Source organism: Hibiscus syriacus, unplaced genomic scaffold (assembly GCF_006381635.1).
Source record: "Hibiscus syriacus cultivar Baekdansim isolate YM2019G1 unplaced genomic scaffold, ASM638163v2 tig00110865_pilon, whole genome shotgun sequence".
Lineage (NCBI taxonomy): Eukaryota > Viridiplantae > Streptophyta > Magnoliopsida > Malvales > Malvaceae > Hibiscus > Hibiscus syriacus.
The window spans coordinates 964,908-984,851 of record NW_024062894.1 but is presented as its reverse complement, the minus strand read 5'-3'; the positions used below and the strand labels follow the sequence as shown (position 1 = coordinate 984,851).

The window sequence follows — 19,944 nt, the reverse complement described above, 5'->3', positions numbered from 1 at the left end:
ATTTTTTTACACGATTTGTATGTTCTCTATACTTAGAAAATTTGGAAAATTTTTATGAAGGAACTCTAGTTAGTTTTGGCATTGAAATATGGTATTATGCTTAAAAGAAAAATAAAAAATAACTCCCTTATATATGAAACTGTGAATAAATGCTAAGGCATAGCTGTATAGGGACACTCCTCTTTACCGTGGCATTGCTTGGAACTCTTTTTAATAAATGGTAGCCATGTGCATATGAGTGAATGAAAGAAGTCATGGGATGACTTTACTTAACTAGCTCGGGGGTAGAAGGTATGCGCCCTTTCACCTAAAGTGACGGAGAGTAGGTGTGATGAGCTGACTCCCTTCGTAACAATAGTTTAAAAAAGAAAGGGAGTAAAGAAATTGTGCTTAGTGAATAAGTAAATGCCTTGACAAAAACTAGGGGACTTGAGTAGAAATTGTCTAAGTTTGCTAAGTATAGATTGGATACAATCACGCACACACATTACCTCAAAGGATCTTGACCTAGGGAAAAGTACTTGAATTCTTAATAAGTCTAGCATGTTGAAGCCTATTTTGTTGAGGGTTGAAATTCAATTTTGTCCTACTATTCTATTGTTGAAAATTGCCGTGACATTTTGCTTATGTAACTGCTATCCATTGCTTGAGGATAAGCAATAGCTTAAGTTTGGGGTGTGTTAACTTCCTAAAAAGGCTACTTTTAAGGCCTTTTTCGCTTAAGTTATTGTTTGTTTAAAAGCTCATTTTAGGCATTTTAGGATCGTGTAGTTGCATATAGCTGTATTTGTGGTGGTAGTTCTATTTTATTTCTTAATGATGCTGCTTGAGGGAAAAGTGCAGTTTGTCTGTGGTGTGCAGAGAATAGCAAGCAAAAAGGATTTGATGGGAAGTAATGATTCGGCATCACACGTTGCTGAAGCAGATTGAAATGCCTTGGCATTTTTGGTGCAAAAAATGACAAAAAGATACAACTGTACGAGGACAGTTGGCTCTGCACGTGAAATGATTGTTGTAACCGCCTGACAGAGCTGCTATGGGACTACTACCACCTGGAGGATAAAGTTCACACATAAGGTGTGATTCTAGGGGTATGAGGGGTATTTTGCACCCAACAACCTCATCATTACCCCTAGATATTTTTATTATATATTACACCTCAAGGGAGACACTACAACATGTGAAGAGGCACACGCATAGAGAAAAAAATCAGATTTTTATTTCCTTTTCCTTTTCTTCTTCCTTGGGTTTTCCTTCATTTATAAAGCTCCAAGGAGTGGCGAACTAAGTGCCGAGAGGAGCTAGCAAGCTAAGGTGATTCGTGGTGGCCGAGGAGACCTCCGGTGGCGTATCGAATGCTACTTCTCACTTCCCTTTTTGCTACTATTTTTATATTTATTTGTGGGTTGTTGGAATGCATATTTGTATGAATTTGTGTTTGGATATTTCGAACCCCACCATGAACTAACTTATTTGGTGGTGGTTGGTTTAATGGATGTTTAGACTTTATTTTAATGGTATATTTAAGTTTATTTTGGTTCTTTATTTGCTTTGCTTATGAATGCTTCACCATCTAGGCTTGTAAGAGGCATGGAAATGTCCATTTCTTAGATGAAGTTTAGGTATTCGGGAAAAATCTAAGCTAAAAATACTTGTAAGTATTCGAGAGAACCGCAAGACAAGATCCTCATAGGCAATGGGTTATAGTATTTTCAAGGGGCTTTGAATCGGCCTAGGGATATTATAACATAATCCCTTAGATCTAGGGAGAGACTAGGATAGGATTTCAACGACTAAAAAGGGTGTCTTTATCAATAGGGTAGGATGGCCAACATCGTTGAGTGAGAGAAGATGCCTTGGCATCCTATTATGTTAGGTTCCTTTGAGAACATTTTAGGAAAGCCCTGTCGAGCAAGTAAAGATTAGATAGCTTAAATATGCCTGAGAGATAAGTTTAGAATCCTTAGATCAATCCCTACCATTCATTCCATTGGAAGCTTGTCACGTGAGGATTATCTTCTTTTCATTTTATTTACTGTTTATTTACTGTTTTAACCATTCTTCATTGCCTCGACATTACACCATTTTCAACACTAAACATCTTATCTTGCCACTGCATTTCCACCTGCTACACCATCAGACCATTCATGTACATCCTCCTTCATACACTTTTCATTTGCCGTGATATTTGTATATATAAAGACTAACTATACATAGATAGATTAGTGATTAGCTTTGGTTAGACTTTTGTAATGTCACCCAATCCTTGTGGAGATGATACTCACTCATCATTGTATTACTTGAGCGATTGTGTATACTTGCACATTATTTGCGTATAATTTTATAGTACTCACACACGCGGACAACAGATAAATATAACACCTATCCAATCATGATATCTATCCGAGCATGCTTTTATTAGATAGTAACCATACCCAGACATGCTTTCTACCGATAATGATTATTTTCAAGAAATTGGTCCTAACCACATGGTATCTAGTTCATATGCTTTTATTCAACAAAATGTAAAGCAAAAGGTCAAGGTTTAGAAAAGCTTCTCCTTTGTTTACACTTATTTTAGGTACCTACTGACGGACAGATGTTCAATATGACTATATCTAGGGTAACCGTTCTACGGTTCACTATATGCATGGTTTCTGCTCTAATAGGAAAAGGGTACTCGAATTGTCCTTGATGTTGGTGCCCCTTTGGGCTGTCAAACCCTCAATCCTCACCCATTACAGGTTTCGAACGAAACGAGTTCAATTCGAGGGGATTCACTTCCTTATACCCATACGAGGAATAAATCCCTACGAAGATATAAGGTATGTATCTCATGGGTTATTTGCTAAAACTCATAGAAAGAATAAATTCTTACGAGAGTAAAGCATTCACCCCGACTTACTTGGATCAAAGCTCGGGTCTAGAGCTTATGTCATGCAAATACACGTGATGTGTGTGAGGAGGAACATACAAACCTTTTACTCAAAAGGGAAAACAAAAAAAAGGAAAAAACTTGACAAACCTTTGACAAAGATGAAAACATAAATCGAAACGTTAGTACAATAGTTTAAAGAAATTAAAAAAACTTTAATAAATGGATCATAAGCTAACTATAGACTCGAACTCATAATTTCCACCACAACGATAATGTGTAAGCGACTTACAGCCTGACTCTCTAAAAAATCCCTTACAGAGTCACCAAGCTATCATAACCATTTTTTGAAAAACAATTAAATATTATTTAAAAAATAATTATGACTTTATTTTGAAAACTTGGCGATTTTGAATTAATTTGGATTAAATGGAATAGGAGTCGCCATTGACCTTTGAGATAGGTAGGTTGAATACCTAAAAACATCTTTTAAAACATTTTAAGAAAAATCATTTTTTAAGATAAAAGTTGGTATGCGTTACGAAAAATCAGATTTAATGGGTCCGAGAGTCGGTTACGTGTAGGGAAGGATTAGCACCCACACAACGCCCAAAATTAGTACTTAGTCACTTACACATTGTCGAGATAGTGGAAATTATGAATCGAATATAACGTTAAATTGTGATCCATGCATTGAACATTAATTAAGTTGCTTCGAATTATTATTAGGGAAAAAATCTTTACTTGAAAAGAAATCTCGAGATTAGCAACCCTCCATCGGGAAAGTTTTCTCGCCTATTTCTTTTCTGTAAAAGAATATTCCCTTCCCATTGATTTTAAAAACGCCAATAGAATATAAAATGAAAATTGACATTTGCATAAAATAAATTACTATATAAAAACTCATTGATCATTTGAATAATAAAAAATTTTAATTAGTAAAATGAACGTGATTTATTTCAAGTTTCATTTCGTTCGAATGTCATATCGGATTGTACCACTTCGATCAAGTGATAATTTAATCACCTATTCTACAAATATGTGTTCTTGAAACTATTTGAATAATATTAACATATAAAGAAATACAAATGACAGCAAATGCGATAGGAAACATGTTCATAATATAATAGAAATATGTCGAAATATCCGTAAAAATATATGTATAAGCATGTATAAAAAATTCAACTAATAAGAACAAAAAGAACAAATAAAACAAATATGAACACAACTATCATACCAATCATTCATACATACACCATCCATATATATAGATAATAATAGTATAAAGCATAATTATGTCAAATTTACTAAATACATGAAAGTAAAATACTAAACATTTTAGTCCAAGCTGTCGACACGATTTTTTCTTCTTAAGTGATATTTTAAAAAACACACCATTTTTAATTATCTCTATCTTTAGTTAATTTTTAATTAAAAAGTAAATGTGATTAAAAAAATCTCTTGTTTCGAAAATTTTGGAATTTCTTTTAAAATAGAAAAACGCATGGTTCGAGGAGTCGCCACCAATCTTTGATTAGGGTGTGATTGGGCACCCAAAAACGTTTTTTCATTTTAAATAAAAATTAATTTTAATTAAATCGACAAATTTATAGTCTGCGTACCAAAAAATTGAGTTCGGTAGTCGGTTACGCGTGGGGAAGGATTAGCACCCCACAATGCCCTAAATCGGTACCTAGTCGATTAATTAATGTCTTTGCAATGAAATTTACAAATTCGAATTTAATTAAATTCATGCTCCCATAAAATAAAAATGTTTTATAATGAAATATAATAATATTTAATTATTTCCTATCGAGAAGAAACAAACCTCTCACAATTTGAGGCAATCAATTCTTACTCCAATTGAAATAAAGAAATATTATAATTTCATTATAATATTCAAATGCACACAAAACATATTAAATTAAATTACCAAGTCTTTTTAGAAAGAATAATGATATTCGATTATTTAAAAATATCGATATTAGACTTTAGATAAGTTCTAACAATCTTTTCTCGAAAAGTTTAAATAACCAAACATTTCTTTTTCTTTCGTTCCCAAATTTTAAGTGAGGAAACATTTTTTAAATTTCATTGTTGGGATACACTTTCAATTTAAAGTTATCAAAAGCGGCTCTCTAATAAGTTAAGACAAGCCACTCAAAATAATTTTAAATTAAAAGGGTATTACCCTTAATCCAATTATATATAATTATAGGTCAAGTTATGCACATTAAATAAATAAATGATGCAAAAACCTAGATCTAGATGAACACACAAGTACATAATAATATCTTAGGACACTTATAAACACCTTAATATAAAAATAAAAGATATTTCTCTTATTACCAAATTAATTAATTAATATAAAACTAAATGTAAGAAAACCTAGGATTATTTACAAAATTATCACACATATGTATATTCATTCCAGTGATATAACCTAAAGAATCAATAAATTTAACCTCATAACCATGGACTAAAAAATAAAAAGTACATGGACTAAACATACTAAATTAAATTAGGACTAAAAAACCTAATTCAAAATTTAAAGATTTAATTAAAACAAACATAAAAATAAATTACTTAAAACCCATATATAACAGTGACTAAAATAAAAAACATCTAAATTAAAATGATTAAAAAGAAAGAAAAACCTAAAGACTAGTGACCAGAGAAAGAATAAGTCAAAACTGGTAGAGCCTTTACGTAATTTTCCTTACAATTCAAACTTTAAAGGTCTAAGGACTAACTAGCTTAATCTGAAATGTCTAATGACATACAAGGAAATTTAATCATTTAAACCGGGCTCAAATTGCAGCTAACAAAATTAAAAGTGACTTATATGTAAATAAATCGACAATTTACACATGGGTCAAATTAAACAGTAAACCAATAACTAAAATAAATAGTGATTAAAACATAAATATAAATAAATTAACGATCCAAATCATAAAAATGCAAATTTTTTATTGATGACAAAATCAGAACATTATAAAGATAACAGGGACCTAAAGCATTATTATCCCATTCTCCTAAAACACTAGTTACTCTCCCAACCCTCAAAGTGCTACCGTTTCAACTGATACTTAAACGATGTCGTTCAGGCGACTGTATATGTATGGCATATAGGGAATAGGATTACTGTGAATGTTGTATTTTGTGTTTAGTTGGTTTAGCATGAATGTAAGATTACTGTATTTGGTTAAAAGAATAAAAGATTATTACAATGTATATTTGACTAAATTGTCCTTATTATATATATATTTTTTAACAAGTTGAAAAATATTTATATATTTTCTTTAAAAAATTTAAATTCATAAAATTTATATAATTTTTTTACAAAATTGAAAATATAAAAAGGTTTAATGAAAAACTAAAATTTTATTTTAATTCCTGAACTTCATATAAAAGTTTAATTATAGTTTTTTTTGTAAATCTAAAATAGTTTAAGGATAAATTTGTAATTTAACATTCGTAGAATTTTTATTATTCAATGATAGAATAATGATATTTTAGAAAGAAAAAAAATTAAGGGCATTTTAATCTAAAATATCGGTAATCCAACAATACCTAAGGAAAGAGAGGTAATGACATTCCCGATAATATACCCAAAAAATTCACTATTGGTAATGTAAGATTACCGGAATGACATTCCCGGTTAACTAAACGGGAGAATGTGGATTTCATTCCCATGAAAATCTTATGTTCCCCTAACCAAACACACTCATAAGGTAAGATTTTTACCCTAGCCCACTTTCAATCTCCCATCTAAAACATCCCTCGCCGTTTTCCTCAATTTTCTATTTTTGGGCTGAATCGAGAGCCACCAAAAGCCTCCATCTCTGTCGCCTAAAGCTCCGATGAAGAGCATAATCTTCTCCCAAACAAACTCCGACGAAAACCCATCCTAAAGAACAAATTCTTAACCCGAAACCTAAACCAATACTACCCTTCAAAACCCTATTCAGTTCCTCCTCTCCCTCATACCCAACACAACCATTATACCACCGCTTATAGACTCCGATGAAGAGTCAAACCAATACCAAACCCACACTATGACCAAACCTACCTAGAACCCCCCAGATCCCTAAAACATGCAAAATCCCAAAAACGACTGGAAAACAACGAAGGATGAAGGGTTTACCTTCGACTAGACGGGGTATTTGTTCCTAGCGAAGGCGACGATCCATGAAATTCTTAAACAAAATGCTTCCTGTACAGTTCCTCAAGCCTCCTTTCTTATCTACACCATTGAGAATAGTATTAAAATCATCAGCTAAGAGCCAAGGCTTTCGGCTAATATTAAGGTTCCTTAAACCTCTCCAGAGGGCCCTCCTCTTGCCGGCATTAGGATTTCTATAAACAACAGTAAACAAAAAAGGGGTTGGAATGGAACTTCCTGAAATAGAGACATGAACGAATTGCGGGTGCGCGATAATAACGTTAATCGAGATATCATAATTCCACGTAAGCCAGATACCACCAGAGAATCCGATAGCTTCGATTCTAAAGGACTTCTCAAAACCACTTTTACAGATGACTTTGTCCGCATTATCACCACTAATCCGGGGTTCGAGCAGCGCTATAAAGTTCGGACTGTGATCCTGAATATTTTCCTTGAGAATCTTCGGGAACTTAACCCATCACATCCTTGGCAATTCCAAGTTAGTATTGAGCAATCCATAACAAACTTAGGAAGGAGGATACTTACTACTACTGCTCGACTCACTTGTCAACTTGGTCAGCTTCGGTTACCTGCGGAAACGTCATGTTTTGAATGTCATTCAAAACGCCGTTCATTGCTTCACGCACAGGGATACAATGGTCCGAGCTCGCCTTCACTTTGAGGGTCTTATTTCGAATCACATAAGGAGTCTTCCTGGACGACGCTCTACGACTAAGACCTTGATGTTTCAGTTTGCTTCTCTTGTTTGTGTACAGATCGGTGAAACTGACCGTTGCATGTGACTCAGGATCAAGGGTCGTAATCTTCAAGCTTCCGTCCATTCCTAATGAATTTTCAAAGATGGGGTTATTTTTTGAATTAAAAGATTCACCATTCAAATTTACCTAAGTCTCCAATTGAGCCACGTTAGTGATGTAGGGTGTTTGCATGGGCTTGGTCCCACCTAGGTTTAACTTTTGGGTGATATCACCATTCATGGGAACTGACTGTTGGGCAAGATCCCACCTTATTATGAATTTGATTCTTCCAATTTGAATCTTTGGAGATATGGAAGTTATCATGTCTTTTATTACTTGCCTTGATGCCATTCACTAATTCCAAAATGGTGGCTTCTTTCCCTAAAGAATTATTCCCATCGGATCCATCATTGCTCTTATTATTCTGCATATTCTTGCCATAATTATTTTCTCCTACCGATAAGGCGGAAAACCTGGAACCATTTACGTTATTTTCCATATTTGCAGATTGCTTTCCATTCTTCCGGCTGGATCTGGCGGTCGAAGGTCCTTCTCTTTGGTGTTTTCGGTAGAAACGTTCATCGAGTTTTTTTTCAGATTTCACTACTGAGAATCTTCAGCCCTCAAAGTATATTAAAGTTAAAAAATAGTTTTTAGATTATAAAATAGTCACGGTACTCGTTTAATAATATATATTTTAATCTCTTAATCATAATTATAAATTTATTTGGATATTTTTAATATTTTAAATAATCATTTTAAAAGTCATATTATAGTTTTAAAATTATAAAAACAATTACGGTTGAGTATGAATAATAATCAGTGTAAACTACGTCATTGATATTGAATTTCGGGTGTTCCATAATTTATATTCTTCAACTTTTAATTTTATTAAATAATAATATTGAACTTAAATTTATGTTTCAATTATGTCATTAAGCCATTAAAATTCAAACAGTGTGAAAAAATAAACAAAACAATATCATTTTGGTACAATTATTGATATATAAAAGATGTCGTTTGAGGTACAATTATTTGAAATTTAGGATTTCGTCGGTTTTGTCACTGAACTTTTAAACAATTCTATTTTTTCATCATACTTTTCCGATCATTATCAGTAGTCAATCATTGCCTATTACCAATATTCTTTCGCGATAAGATCAATACCAAAATGTTCGTATTTCACTCCTATGATTGTTTTCATAAAACTTACTCAAAATCAACGAAATTAAACAAAAACATTAACATTTTTAGGGGTTTGAAAACTTTCTTAGATTTACGAGATTTTGGGTGTTGGTTAAAAAATTCAAATGGTGAGAAGCATAATAAATACCAGGTTGAACGACAATGTATATACAAACACTAGAAAAAACTAACATTAACAAGATTTTGAATTTGGATTTGCGAAATTTGAAGACTTGGGGTGTTTGTTCAAATGTTGTCTTTATTTATAAGTACAAGTTGAATAACAATGCACATATATAAATCTTATCTTCAATCACCTACATGTTTAAAATGTAATATTTGAACACCTAAAAACCCGACATTAAACAATGTGAGATCTAAGAATCTCATAGTCAATCTTGTTAATTTTGAACTATCAAATACATGTCCAAAACTGAATATGACTTATGTTAGTATGGGAGTTAAAAGACAATTTTGAATATTAGAATCTTAATTATTTTAAAATAAAATAATTGACAGAGTTCAAAGCTTAGATCTAATTAAATTTAGGAACATATATTTGACAACTCAATATCAACATGTTTGACAATGAGATTCTCAAACCTCACATTATTTAAATATAAAAAATTTAAAGTGTTTAAATATAATTTTTAAACATGCACACATTGAAGGATTGAAGATAAATCTCATATACATCGGTTTCATCAGACTCAACTAACATAAATAAATATTTATCTTTGGTACGTATCACATACGTTTCTTTTCTTTAGATAAAATTCGGATAATTTTCTCATTTTTTCGCTTATTTTATTTTTCTCTCATTTTAGTTCAATATTCATACAATTGTAACTTGGTGTCAATCAAGAGATAATAAAAAGTATTATTAAACCTATAAAAAAATTAATTTAGTGATATTAAGTCAAAGGGTAAAATATAGAAATGGTCACTGAATTTTTCTAAAACTTTCATTTAGGTCTCCCAACTTTTAAAACTTGCAATACAATCCTCCAACATTTAGTCTGTTTGCAATCTGGTCTCCGACGTAACCGACCGTTTGACGCCGTTACACTGTCGTTAGTACATTTGCAATATGATCACAGAACTTTTCAGGCACTTGCATTTAGGTCCCATAACTTTTAAAACTTACAACACAATCCTCAATTTCATTCTAAACCCCAAATTCTTTTTCGATATCAAATTTCCTTTTTTCGCTTCCCTCTTCTCATTTCGAGCGTAACTTTTTAGTCGGAGATGCATGGGAAATTCTAATCTAACTTTGAATTATGTGGAAGTGTTGACTTTTCAGCATAACTTTGAATTGAGAGAAGACCCGACTAAGGGAATATCGGGACCATCAACGATTCAAGGTGTAATGTTAGATACAAGTCATCTTAGGTGAAGCATAGATGTTTAATGAAATGCTTGTGAGAAAAAAAATGGGGTTAGAAATGCTGAGTTCACAAATACTACTAAGATGAACTAAGTATCATTGTTGAAAGTCACCAACAAAGGAAATTCAAAGTTAGATTAGAATTTTACATGTATCCCCGACTGAAAAGTTATACTAAAAATTAGAAGAGAGAAGCAAAAAAGGAAATTCGAGTTTGAAAATGAATTTGGGGTTTAGAATGAAATTGAGGATTGTGTTGCAAGATTTAAAAGTTGGGGGACTTAAATGCAAGTGCCTGAAAAGTTCAGTGACCATATTGCAAACGTACTAACGACAATGTAACTGCGTCAAACGACCGGTTACGTCGGGGACCATATTGCAAACGGACTAAATGTTAAAGGACTGTATTGTAAGTTTTAAAAGTTTAAGAACCTAAATGAAAGCTTTAAAAAAGTTTAGTGACCATTAATGTACTTTACCCTAAGTCAAAATGACATTTTCCTAAAACCAAATTGAGCTTTATTTTGTTATCCAGGGAAAAGCTAAATGGGCCTTAAAACCATCCCAAAGGAATTCTCTCCCAAAAACGTAGCGTTTTTCATTCTTTATTACCTAACAAGTAATCCAAAATTTCCTATCTATTTTAGCCAGGAAAAAAATACACCCTCAGAATCTGTCCTTTTCCAAAACCCTAACCCCTTCTTTCTCTTCCCTTCCACTAAACCCTGTCTCTTGGCTTCGTTTCCCCGCCAAAGTCACCGATTTTTGCAACAATATCCGCCCATTCTTTCCGTTCACCACCGAGGCATCCGTGCATTTACTGGCCGGAGCAAAAAGAAACCGGATGGCCAATCGTCGGGTCGACTCGAAGAAAATGGAGAGATAAGGCGCGCCGCCAAGCAAAACGTCCGTCGAAGATCGAAAAAGTGAGCTGAATCCCTATTTTACCGGTCAAAAAAAGGGGAAAAAGTAACTACGCTGATAACTTCACCGAAGATGAGCTGGAAGCAATCGGGCTCGGGTATGACCGGATGGTCCAGTTCATGGAAAAAGACGACCCGAATTTGAAACACCTTTTTTTTGGTACAAGTACGGCGAATGGTGTGGTGTTATTGTTGGGGAACCGATTCGAGGGCAGTTTTCGGATGAAAGGGTGACAATGATAGGGGAAGTGAAGAACCATGGGGAATGTGAGAAGATTGAGCAGTTCGAGATGGCTTCAGAGTTTGGGAAAAGATTGGAAACGATGGATAAAACCTTTGGTTTTAGGTATTTCTGGGTGTTTGTTAGACACCTAAAATGAAGATTAAATGAATTGCCTTGGGAACAATGGTCTTTGGTTAGTGAAGTTGTGATTGAAGCAAAGAAAACCGAGAGGTTAGATAAGTGGAGTTTGATGGGAAGATTAGGAAACAAAGCTAGATCATTCATTACCCAATGTGTAGCTTGGATGAGACCAGATATCATTTATGTCAAGAAGCCCGTTTACCAGTGTAGATTTGAGGCCCAAGACGAGTTCTTTAACGCATTGATACCGTTTCTCGAAAACGGAAAGGGGTTACTTGTTCGAAGTCGAAAACGAGGATGGGAATGTGGAGATATATTGTTATTTTGAAGGGTTGTGTAAGATTGTGAATGTGAGTCAAAAGGCTTTTGTGGATGATGTGGTGAAAGGGTTTGAGAAGTTGAGTGAAGTAAGGAAGTCCAGGTGTTTGGGGTTTTTGTTGGAGAACCATCTCGAGTGACTTTTGCATCCCTATACAAAGGAATGGAAGGCTAAGTTGGAGGAGATGGAGTTGGGTTGTGATGCACCGGATGACGATGAGGACTACAGTGACCATCGAGATTCGGTTGAGGAGCAGTTCACATATTGGATTAAGGATGATGACAAAGATGAAGATGAAGCAGAGGATCAAGATGATGTGGTAGTGGACATTGAAGATGATGGAGATGAAGAATTCGAGACCGAAGAAGAAGAAGATTTAGAATCCGAGGAAGAAGAGGATGAAAGTATTGGGAGAAAGAGTTCCAGAAGGCATTAAGTAGCTCTGATAGGATGAAAAAGCTTGCAAAACGAAGTGCTGAGATATCTACAAAATTCTACAAGCAGCGGTTGGGGGAAATGCAAGCTGACAGAAATGAAAAGGTTATGGAAGATGGAGATGAAACTAAACAGAGGTAAATGGGAAAAAGTGAGACCTGAATAATGGAAGCGGCCTGGGATCGGTCGATGGAGGAAAAGGATTAAGAAGAGTAAAATCCCACCGGAGTTGTTTTTGCGAGCAGCGGTTTGGCCGTTTACTTATAGGAATCTTGTGAAGGAGATTGTGCTGACAAGGCATGCAATACTGGAAGGTGAAATTGGTAGGAAAGATTAAGGAAGTAATATTTATGGGAAGAGAACTAACCATTCGATGCATGTGGAACAATTTTGCCAGAGTTGGAGAGAGTCTTGAGCTTAGTGTTTGAACAGGATTGTTGTATCTTGTTTTGAAATTACATTTGTAATGGTTCTTGTAGAATTGCATTTTGACACACCTATTGACTATTGGCACTTGGATTTGCAATCTAATGCATATACACATATATTAAAATGGGAATATGGTCTGAATTTGGACATTTTGAGTGTTTCGTGGAAAAGATCATTTATCTATTTATTAGGCTTTGAGTTAATTGTCAAAAATATATATTCTATTTTTGATATCGTTGATGAGAATAATTTGATTATGTTGTAGCAGTTCATTTATTCTTATTTAAATAAAAAAATCATAGTCAATTAATAAAATATTGTTATCCGTGAATATCCTCTCTTTTGTGAGAAAGAATAGACGGATGTAAGGTTTTTCTATATTCACTCTGAAATTTAATTTTTTTTTATCTGGTGTGAATATCTTCACTTTTGTGAGAAAGAATAATGGACTGAAAAATCTTGGATGCTTCCGATGACGGAGATAAGGGTTTTCTATACTCTTTCTGAAATATGAATTTTTTTGTAGTAGTTATTTTTTTTTACTAATAACGTTCAACCTAAAAGTAATTTTTGAATCTACTATTGGATGCTTCTATTTCTCTCTATCTTAATCGAGAGATTTTAAAGTAACATTTAGTGTTATATCAAGTGTAGTTCTATGGTAGTTATATATAGGTTGGTACGATAGTTAAATCTGTTTAATATGATCAAATATAAATTGATTTTAATAAATCGTGTGAATTCTTTTCAAAAAAATTATCAAAATATTGATCTATCGAGAGTTGTAAAGCTTTGAAAACTCTAGATCTGAAGATACTCTTAAGATCTTAGTTACAATTATGTTTTCGGAAAATCTTAATATTCTAAAGTGATACGACAAATTTATATATATAAATATTTAAAAATCATATTATTATATTTCAATTTGAATATATATAAGGGAACACGTATCTGATCTTTTATCTGACGAATTTTTAAAACTTTTGAAGAGAATGAATTTATAAAATCTTAATAAGATAAAAATAATTTTTTATAAAACAATATATAAAATATATTTAAAATATATGATAATTTAAAATTATAAAATATGACTCTCCAACCGCCTTGCTCAATCGTATATAATATCCCTATCTTCAATCCATATGATTTTAGGGATTTTATTCTTATAAATTGAGGAAGCCCTTCGCTTTCATCAATCCATTTATAAACATCGAAAGGTTCATTCCTTTCTTTCATCCAAATATCTAAAGTCAACAATGGCCGGATCCGGACCTTTGGCTCAAGACTGGGAGCCCATCGTTATTCGGAAAAAAGCCCCAAGCGCCGCCCTCAAGAAGGATGAGAAAGTCGTTAACGCCGCCCGCTGTGCTGGTGCCGAGAATGAATCCATCAAAAAATGTATTTTCTTTTCCAAAAGTCCACAGATTTACTTACTGGATCCTTTTATTTTATTGGGAAATTAATCTTACTTTTGAAAACGGGAATTTTGCAGCAAACGCTGGGACGAACAGGTCGGCATCAAGTAGTGTACTTCTTTGAACACGAGGAAGCTCGATGAAGACACTGAAAATCTCGCTCGTAAGAAATATTTATTCTGTTGTTATCTATTTACCCAGTTATATCTGAATTATTTTATGTATAAAAGTAATACAATAATTTCTGAAGGAATGCATATGTTGGGATTGATTTTAATGATTTGTATGTTCTCAATGTGAACTGATTATTGATTTAAAGTAGATTTTAGATTGTGTGATCTTGTATAACTAGTATAGTAGTTTTCCTTGATTTATTAAAGGGATTTAGCAAATGGTTTTGCAATATGAACAGAGGGGGTTTATGAATTTATTTTTATTTCATGCCTGTTTGTGTTTTGTTTTCCTTTGTTTTGTAAGGTTAGGGGCTTTTATATATTCTTCTTTTTTTTAGAAAAAAAAATCATTCTTTGTTATATTGTTTGAGGAAGTTGGGTTGTTTTGGTCCTATACACGTTGATCTCTATGCACTATATCCCCATTAGTTTAGTTAGATCAATTATGCTTCTATGATTATATCTACTTATTTCTTTTGTATCTCCATAACAAGCGAGATGCCTTTAGGTTTATGTAATTGGCTATCATATAATTTAATTTGATCTCAAACCTGGTGAATCATTTGTTATAAACTTGTATCTTTAATGTATATAATCCTACCTGCAGTCCATACTGCACGTGTTCATACCAGTTCTCATGGATGGCTTCCATTGATGTTTAAACTCGTGAAAAGATGAGCTAGTGCCAACTGAACTAAAGAAAGCCATCATGCAAGCTCGAATGGATAAGAAACTTACCCAGGCTCAACTTGCTCAGGTCTCTATGTTTGCATGTGTTCATGTGTAATTCCCTAAGAGTGTGATGAGTCTTTGTTTATATGTTAAGTTCTTTAAGTGAATTATTTTCTGTCATCCCACAGATGATCAATGAGAAGCCCCAGATCATACAGGAGTATGAATCTGGAAAAGCCATTCCTAATCAACAGATAATCTGTAAGCTGGAGAGAGCACTTGGGGCAAAGCTGCGAAGGAAAAAGTGAGAGAGTGTCATTGAAAGAAAGAACAATCTGAACTCAAATTTGCCCAGCGTATCGAGTCCTAAAACTTGGTGGTGTAAATGAATGTTTTCCTACTATTATTATGGCTAGCTTATGCGTGTTCTCGACTATAGCATCAGATCAACTGTGCTATTGGAATTTTATGCTCATTTTCCCTCCTCCTGGAAGGAAGTAGTGAATCAAAATTAGGTACGACTGAATAAATTCTTGAGTTTCATATAATGTAAATGGATCTTACCCAATATATATATATATATATATATATATATATATATATATATATATATATATATATATATATATATATATATATATTAACTAATGAGTAGCTCGTTGATGTAAACTAACAGAAGATATGTTTTGCAACCAACATTTCCTTCTAGATACAATAGGAACATGAAAGTCATTTTCTCTGTACCATTAAACAAAGGCTGTCCATAACTTATTTAAATTATGTAGAAATACTTATATTAAACATGTAAACTCAATACAAATATTAACACTTGAAAAGTAAATCATTCACAAGCCCATTTCGTACCAAAGCTTGTTATGCAGATGGCAAATGCAAGAAAGGGTGACAAGGGATACCTATAATCCATGGTGAATGTATCATCCCCAACTTTCCCAAATTGGAGGAGAACCGTTTCCTCATTTCCTTTCCCTCCTGGTTGGCTTGGGTCTACAATCGCAGACAGCTGAAAGTTTTTCACAGATGCTACTGTTACCCGACCGTGGAAATTCAAACACCAACACTGTAAATGTTCATGCCATCTTGGAGCTTTGTTCTTCAAAATTGTATGACCGGGTGCAGCATTCTCGGGCATTTTCTCTTCGTAGTCATCTAAATGCTTGTCGGTCCTTTCTTCTGGCAAAGGGCATTTCACAGAGCAGATTATCCTCCTCGGACCTCTTGATTTCAAGAGATTGAACTTGTAAGACACTTTTCCCACCTCAAAATTGCCAGCTGGAACTTGGGGGCTGATTCGCTTAGTTGCAAATCTGCGACTTGATCTACTGCTCGAAGGTTTGGCACCACTGTGGGGTGGCTGACTATCAAAGATCGTAAAGTTGGTACCTAAAAAATCCGAACTGCAAAGATTTTAAATTTACATGTGAGTGTCAGCTAAAAGATATAAAAGGAACACTAAAGTATTCTATTTTTAGGATAACATGGCAAAAGAAATACACCGCTACTCCCACCATATAAGTAATCTTCCACATGCTCTCTCAAATTCAACCATATCCCACCTATATACCAAATATTACAGCTTCTCTATTCAGATATTTTTTAAAATGGCTCCGGTGAGTCGGTGACATTTAAAAACTGTACACTTAAGAAACGTAAATATACCCTAAATTCAAAGTGCAGCTTCTGTCAACAGAGTCCCAGAAAGAGAAGGATCATAACACAAAATACATCACTGAAACACCATACGGTTCTCCTACCTTATCTTCCCAGCATAGGCATTGCTACCTTGAGATATATCATCTGCATCAAGGGATAGAATATACTCAATATGAGCACCATGTCGATATCTTTTTGCTGCCAATAGAAACTTCCCCTTGTCGGTGAACGCTGCCAAAAATCAGGAAAATTGTTCGAATAAGGCAGATTTCAACCACTAACATAATCTAGTCCCATGGTAACAACAAACAAGGAAATAGATAGGCTAAGAACAATAAAACCCTTCTACATGACCTCAAGAACTGAAATCACAAGGTAACAAACTCAAGTAGCTTTCCAACTGCCAACATTTTCAAGGGAAATAATTGCTTGGAGACATAATGTAACCTATTTCAATTTGGCAAATATACATTGATGCATGAGCATAATTTTAATATTTTATTTTGTAATTTCAAAATCTAGGGTTAGGATTAAAACTTTGCTTATAAGAAGGTAAACCTACATAAATAAGTTGTAGGCTTTACAGCCAACACAATTATTCTTGCTATTATTTTCTTTGAATTGATAGAAAACTAGACGTTTTTTATAACCTAAGTTTTCTGAAGTTCCGTCTTCTTTCTTACTCATTTATTCAGCTCTAGTTCTATTGATTCACTGAAATAAAACAATAAACATTAAGCAGATGGATGGTCTTTGTTTAAAGTTCTGGATATTTTCAAGGTTAAGAACAAGTCATGCAGACTTAGGCAAACATATAGGTGGGAAGACAAAAAATCCACCATCCAGTCAAAAATCAAAAGTCAATTTAGAATCTTAGAAAAAGTCAATTATGTCCCTATCAACTTTTGATCCATTTTTTTTCAACTTCATTACTTGCATGTATGTGAGCATGCGAATTGATTTTTTCATCATGCTTTGTTTTTGAAACCAAAAAAAAAAAACCACTTACATGGTGTAAGAGAAAGATAGAGGTAGAATGTCGAGTTCTTTTTGCACCGCTTTATAATACACTGGTTTGGAATATCACTTGGACCAGGCTGCATTAGCAAAAGGTAATATAACCATCAAATAGAGACATGCAACAAATTAATCGGTTGAAAATTCTGAATCCCAAATGTACTTTAGCTTCATAACCAGAACCAGGGGAGAAAATTTCTGAAATCTACACCTCAAGCTAACAGCAATAAGCGAACAAACAAATTTAAAGATTGCAAAACAGATAAATTCTATATGCTTTATTTTGTTTTCAGATTTCATTTGTGCAAATGAAAAAAAGAAGTTACTTTATGATGATTGGGAGTGGCAATTCCAAATTTCTGAATCGCCCAGAAAACAATCCTTACCCTCATAGGATAATTTTCCAAGAACAGGAAAAAGAAGTTTCCTTTATATTAGAAGCAAAGAAGTTTATCGATATTCAAATGTCAACATTTCCCTAAAATTAACCACTACAAAGGAGAAGAAAAATGCAATTCCCTAAATTGATTGATATAAGAACAAAATGTATCCATCAATAAAATCCAAACGTAAAGAAATTTATAAAAAAATTAAGATCCAAACAAATAAACAAAAGAAAACAAAAATTTCACCAACTGCGGAACATTTAGAATCCTACAAATTTTAATATGAAAAATTTGAAATGATTATATCCCAAATTCAATTAAAAATACAACAAAAATTGGAAGAAAAATATTAAAGGAAATCTTTAAATTACCTGTTTAAGACATGTAGAAAAAGTGATTTTTCCGCTACCAGGAGAAGAAGCCCTAACGATCTCTCTCATAGCTTCTCTCCACTTCTTACATACGCAGGCGCATGCGACGACGTTTTGCCTCAGAGGCCACCGATCTTCACTCGCCTCCACGCGCTCCATGATCTCACCTAACAACTCCGGCAGCAATGTGGACCAGGAATCCCGTCCCTCCCCCGCCGGAGACGAAGACGAGGAAGACAAATCCGGCTGGTTGGCCGTGGGCGAGACCGTTGCTAACGCCGCCGTTTTGGACGATGATCTCCACGATCCCGAGAATCTCCGTGAAAGGCACGAGGGCTTCCTGAACGACGACGAAGGCGACATCGTTTCTTGGAAAGGTTTTGTTTTGGCCTGCTTCTTTCGAGGAGAGCTTGAGAGAGAGATGGGGATTTAGTTTGAAGGGGTTGAAATTAAAAAGGAAAAAAATTAAGCGAAAAATGAAGATAGTTGTATGAATAACACACCGGTGATGGAATAAAAGAAGGGCGAATAAGATCGGTGAGTTAATACAACGTTTCAGTGTTTGGTTGGTGGTGACGGAATGGATTCGGTGTAGTTGCCGTTCTGTTATGTTTGTTTTACTTTTGACTCGTTCCCTTGTTTCTTTAATATAAAGCGTTCGACCATTGGTTATGTTTTCGTTTAAATTACTTTTAGAAAATAATTTTTGTATCTGCACTAATTAAAAATAGTCTCTAAACTTGTAGGGTATTTACATTTTGGTCAATTAACTTTTAAAATTTATAATATAATTATTAAACTTTTAATTCGTTTTCATTTATATCCTTATCTTACCTTCGTTAGATTTTGTTGATGTGATAATTAACCCTCCGTTAACCTTTTTTTTATTAACAGAACTTTTATGTTTTGATTACCTAATTTTTAAAACTTATAATATAATTATTAAACTTTTAATTTATTTTTATTTTTGTTCCTATCGCTACATTCGTTAGATTTTGTTGGTGTGATAGTTAACCCTCTATTATTTTTTTTGACGTGACAGTTAATCATTCTCCTCCGCACATAAAATAATCTGAGCAAACCCATTAAAGAAACAATCTTTCAACAACATAAAGCATTAAAATAAACAATTAAACATCCATCTTCTCAACTTAGTTTCAAAAAACCCCAACGACCCAGTTTCGTCAATGCTCTCACTGTTTATTCCTCCCTATAAATCCGTCTCATTTTACCTTTGAATCCCCCCTTTATATCTTTTCTCTTCTTGGTCGCTCTGATTAAAGTAAGTTCCTACCGTTGCATTTGCTTTTTCAGTAATTTGATATTTTAGTTTCTCCCTTGCTGTCGTAATTGTTTATGGTAGTTATCCCCGATAATGCTTATTTTTTTTTAC

General features: G+C 33.7%; 1 protein-coding gene and 2 pseudogenes across 1 annotated transcript; 2 read left to right on the top strand and 1 right to left on the bottom strand.

Annotated features, from left to right (window-relative positions):
* The first annotated feature begins 10,922 nt into the window (after window positions 1-10,922).
* LOC120143930 lies at window positions 10,923-12,816 on the top strand (annotated as a pseudogene).
* A 1,248-nt stretch (window positions 12,817-14,064) lies between these two features.
* On the top strand, window positions 14,065-15,416 carry LOC120144005 (annotated as a pseudogene).
* A 491-nt stretch (window positions 15,417-15,907) lies between these two features.
* On the bottom strand, window positions 15,908-18,994 carry LOC120144004 (tubby-like F-box protein 7). Its single transcript, XM_039158181.1, has 4 exons — window positions 18,552-18,994; window positions 17,787-17,874; window positions 16,879-17,008; window positions 15,908-16,521 (listed from the first exon to the last, which is right to left on the bottom strand). Exons 1-4 carry the CDS (start codon window positions 18,912-18,914, stop codon window positions 15,948-15,950), a joined length of 1,155 nt encoding a protein of 384 aa, XP_039014112.1. The 5' UTR covers window positions 18,915-18,994; the 3' UTR covers window positions 15,908-15,947.
* Between the last annotated feature and the right edge of the window lie 950 nt (window positions 18,995-19,944).

Bases quoted from the DNA above. Each gene is read 5' to 3' on its own strand.
- LOC120144004 (XM_039158181.1), bottom strand. From the start codon at position 18,914: ATGTCGCCTTCGTCGTCGTTCAGGAAGCCCTCGTGCCTTTCACGGAGA. The intron at 17,875-18,551 runs GTAATTTAAAGA...TTGCTAATGCAG, and splicing joins TTTCTACATGTCTTAAACAG to CCTGGTCCAAGTGATATTCC. The intron at 17,009-17,786 runs GTAAGTGGTTTT...GATTTTTGGCAG, and splicing joins CTATCTTTCTCTTACACCAT to CGTTCACCGACAAGGGGAAG.